This window comes from Montipora foliosa, chromosome 5, assembly GCF_036669935.1.
Source record: "Montipora foliosa isolate CH-2021 chromosome 5, ASM3666993v2, whole genome shotgun sequence".
Lineage (NCBI taxonomy): Eukaryota > Metazoa > Cnidaria > Anthozoa > Scleractinia > Acroporidae > Montipora > Montipora foliosa.
The window spans coordinates 7,578,105-7,581,790 of NC_090873.1; the positions used below are offsets into that span (position 1 = coordinate 7,578,105).

General features: G+C 35.2%; 1 protein-coding gene across 1 annotated transcript in view; it reads right to left on the reverse strand.

The window, feature by feature from the left end:
* LOC138003540 (retinoschisin-like) overlaps positions 1 to 1,585 on the reverse strand; it is a 10,128-nt gene extending 8,543 nt beyond the window's left edge. Inside the window, exon 1 of the mRNA XM_068849664.1 lies at positions 1,404 to 1,585. Coding sequence (XP_068705765.1) covers positions 1,404 to 1,470 — 67 coding nt within the window. The 5' untranslated portion in view covers positions 1,471 to 1,585. The remainder of the gene's footprint in view (positions 1 to 1,403) is intronic.
* Between the last annotated feature and the right edge of the window lie 2,101 nt (positions 1,586 to 3,686).

The window sequence follows — 3,686 nt, forward strand, 5'->3', positions numbered from 1 at the left end:
TCTCAAAAGCGCGCGTTCTTAAGCTCCCTATTGTCAATAAGCGGACAGACACATGAATTTATAATGCAAGGATGTCAGCCCATGTAATGCCTTGTAATGTATTTTTTCTCATCTAGTGTATTTCTGATTTCCTCAGGTTCGGTCTGAGATGCGCCGCATACTTGGAGATGACCCTAAGACCGTTTAGTGAGAGACCTCAGAGTGATTCTAAATCAAGGTGGTGATAATTTAACAAACGCAGACGTGGTTGATGCTGTTAAAATTATTCAACAGAGGACTAATAGGAAAAGTAGCAACCAACAGGTGTTTAAATTTCAAGATGTAAGTATATTATTATGGGTGTCATTGTTGTTATTATCATCATCATTGATTTTATTGTTATTGTTATTTTTATTAAACCATAATCGTGTATATGGGTTATTGACTAAGCGTAAGGTTAAGATGGCTGAATATTAGCCAAGTTATTGTTTTTATGGACCAAGACGAAGTCGAGGTCCATAAACACGCAGAAAAAAAAACCAGGCCAATATCCAGCCATCAACAACAAGCTTGGTCAATAAAGAATTTATTATATGGGATAAAACACCAAAAAATGTATATATATATTTGATCTTGCGGGATCAAGCGAGAAATCCCGAGCGGGCAAGATAGCTCCATCTTGCCTGCTGGGGTAGGCAATCACAGCACGGGATTTGGTTTGTCGGCTTTTTTCACTAAAATAAATGAATCGCGGCTGAACACAAACATAACTGTACGTACAAAGGGAAAGGTGTGGAGAACGCGCATACGCGAGCTCCTTGACAACAAAGGTCCCGTCATAGATTCGAAGTGTCAGGTTTTTAAAATGTTCTTATTTCGTTAGTATTTCTGCCATGAAAATCATTGTAGTTTTAAATCCAAAAAATTGTTTTTTTTTCTATGTTAGGTTCTCAAAGGAAAAACAGATGGCCTATTTAAATTTTAATTAAGCTAGAAGGGATTTCAAAATTTCTGAAATATTATTATGAGAAATCGATTTTGAGATAAATTTTCAAGTAAACGGCGTCAACGTTTTTCAATTTTTTGAGATGGTCCAAAAATTTCCCGGTCAAAAACACAGTTTTCAACTCTGATGGAAGAAAACAAATGCAAAACGCGAGATACAAAATTATATCGGCCAACACCCTTACCTTAGCAAATGAAATAACATTCAAGCAAAAGGCATTAAAACGTTGCTAATTTCATTCTCATAGCTTAAATACCGACGAAATAAGGAGGTTTTTTTTTGAAAAAACTGACTCCTCGAACCTAAATTGTAGGCCTATGACGAGACCTTAAATTTGTTGAGTTCAGGTTGAGGGAAAATTGAGCGAAAAACAGGAGCCTGCAGTGGGCTCGCGTGTTGCCGAAAAAACGTATCATACCTGTAGCAACTGCATATGAGAGGACGAGCCTGAGTATAACAAATGTCGTACAGACAAAGGGTTTCATCCTTTTTTCCTTACTTTACGGTGCAAGAATATTCGACTGTCAATTTAGTGCAAGCCAGTGAGGTTCATCATTGCTTATCCAGACGTGAAAGGAGTTAATGATAAATGGACAGGTGCGTGGTATTATATAACGGTGCGAGTTCGTGTCAAGTAGATTCCGTGATATCCGTCAGTCGCCTAGACGGCGCACGCTTATTTGTCCAGGATGTTTTTACGTAACTGTAGATAAAAGCATCAGTATAGAAAATGAAGCATAGAAAATGTAGATCGTCGTAAAGCAAAGCCCGCGCTTTGTGCTTATTTAAGTAAAAAGAAAGAATAAAGAAAGAGTAATTAAGTTACTGTCAATTAATACACTTTTTTAATAAGAACGTCTAATTTTGGAGGTGAGGCTAAACGTTATCATACATTTCTACGATGTGTGCCGGGCTGAAAACCTTCTTAAGATGTTCTTAAATTTACATCAGACTTTGTTTCACCTGCTGACTTTGATGGTGTTGACGTTATTTTCAAAAAGATTGTAAATAAGAATTGTTCATTATTACAAACTGAAAAAAAACATCAGTTAACCACATGAATATTTTATCTTAGCCGTGAGGACATCCCTCTTAAAATTCACAGCGAACTACCTTACTATATTATACATTTCGCTTGAAAATTATCACTTACCTATATAGATAATCTTTCTTTCTGGAGATTTTCGTTTATTTTACATTGAATACCGCTGATTCTTGTATAGAAAATGTAGATCGTCATAAAAGAAACCCGCGCTTTGTGCTTATTTAAGTGAAAAGAAAGAATAAAGAAAAACTACAAGAACTAATGAGAGGAGAGGAATAATAATAATAAAGAAAGACTAACCAAGTTACTGTCAATTAATACACTTTTTTTTTAATCAGGACATATAATTTTGGAAGTGAGGCTAAACGTTCTTATGTACTCTTACGATGTGTGCAGGGCTGTAAACCTTCTTAAAATGTTTTTAAATTTACATCAGACTTTGTTTCACCTGCTGACTTTGATGATGTTGACGTTATTTTGAAACGATTATAATTAAGAATTGTTCACTATTACAAACTTAAAAAAAGGATCAATCAACCACATGAATATTTCATCTTAGCCATCAGGACATCGTTCTTGAAATTCACAGCGAACTACTTTTCTATAATATACTTTTCTCTTGAAGACTATCACTTACATAGATGATCTTTCTTTCGTCTGGAGAGTTTCGTTTATTTTACATTGAACACCACTGATTCTTGTATAGAAAATGTAGATCGTCGTAAAACAAACCCTGCGCCTTGTGCTTATTTAAGTGAAAAGAAAGAATAAAGAAAAACTACAAGAACTAATGAGAGGAGAGGAATGGAAAATGATGGAAAATGAGGCACTCACACAAGGACTCAATGAAAGCCAAAAACCGTCCTCTTTATTATTCCTCCGCATCTTTTTCAGAGCTGCTTAAACCCCTCGTTAAGTAAAGTTATGGAGTCAAGCGAAAAAAAAACTTTAAAACTGAAACTTTTTTATGACAGAAAAAGAAGAGTTTTGAATGAGATGACATTTATTTCTTCCCTAAAACACTGATTAGTCTGTTTTTTTCTTTTTTGGCAGTTCTGAACACAGTATAATACAATGCAAAAATTACAGCGTTTTGATTGGCTGAAAGCACGTCAATTACGTGAAAGTAGTGCAATAAAGCTGACTTTTTTGCATATATACAGTATGACTTGCCTAGTATCCGACCGGTACCATTATCCGACCAGTCAAAATATAATTTCAATTTTTGCGATGCCCTTATTAGTTTACGGAAGACGAAGTATACCGAAAGGAAACCAAACATTTAGGCTTTCAGATGCAAGTTTTGTTTTCACCATATTACAGACTAATGTTATTGGCAGGACCAAATTTCACAGCTCTTGCGGCTAAGGAAGGAAAATTATAGCAGTTTTAAACTGAAGTCGTCGATTACTAGGCAACCTATCTACTGTATTATTAATAAGTAATGGCATGATTCGTTTTCATGCAATTTGGAACACATAAGCACGAGTAAGTTTTTTCAAAGACTATAACTTTTGTTCGTCATTGAAAAAACGTAGCCGTGCTTATTTATTCCACATTGCATTCAAAATCATGTGATTACCTATGCGAATCAATAAGGATCAAAAAGCTATTGACTCGGCATTATATGGTACTGATGAGGGTGGGCTAGTACCA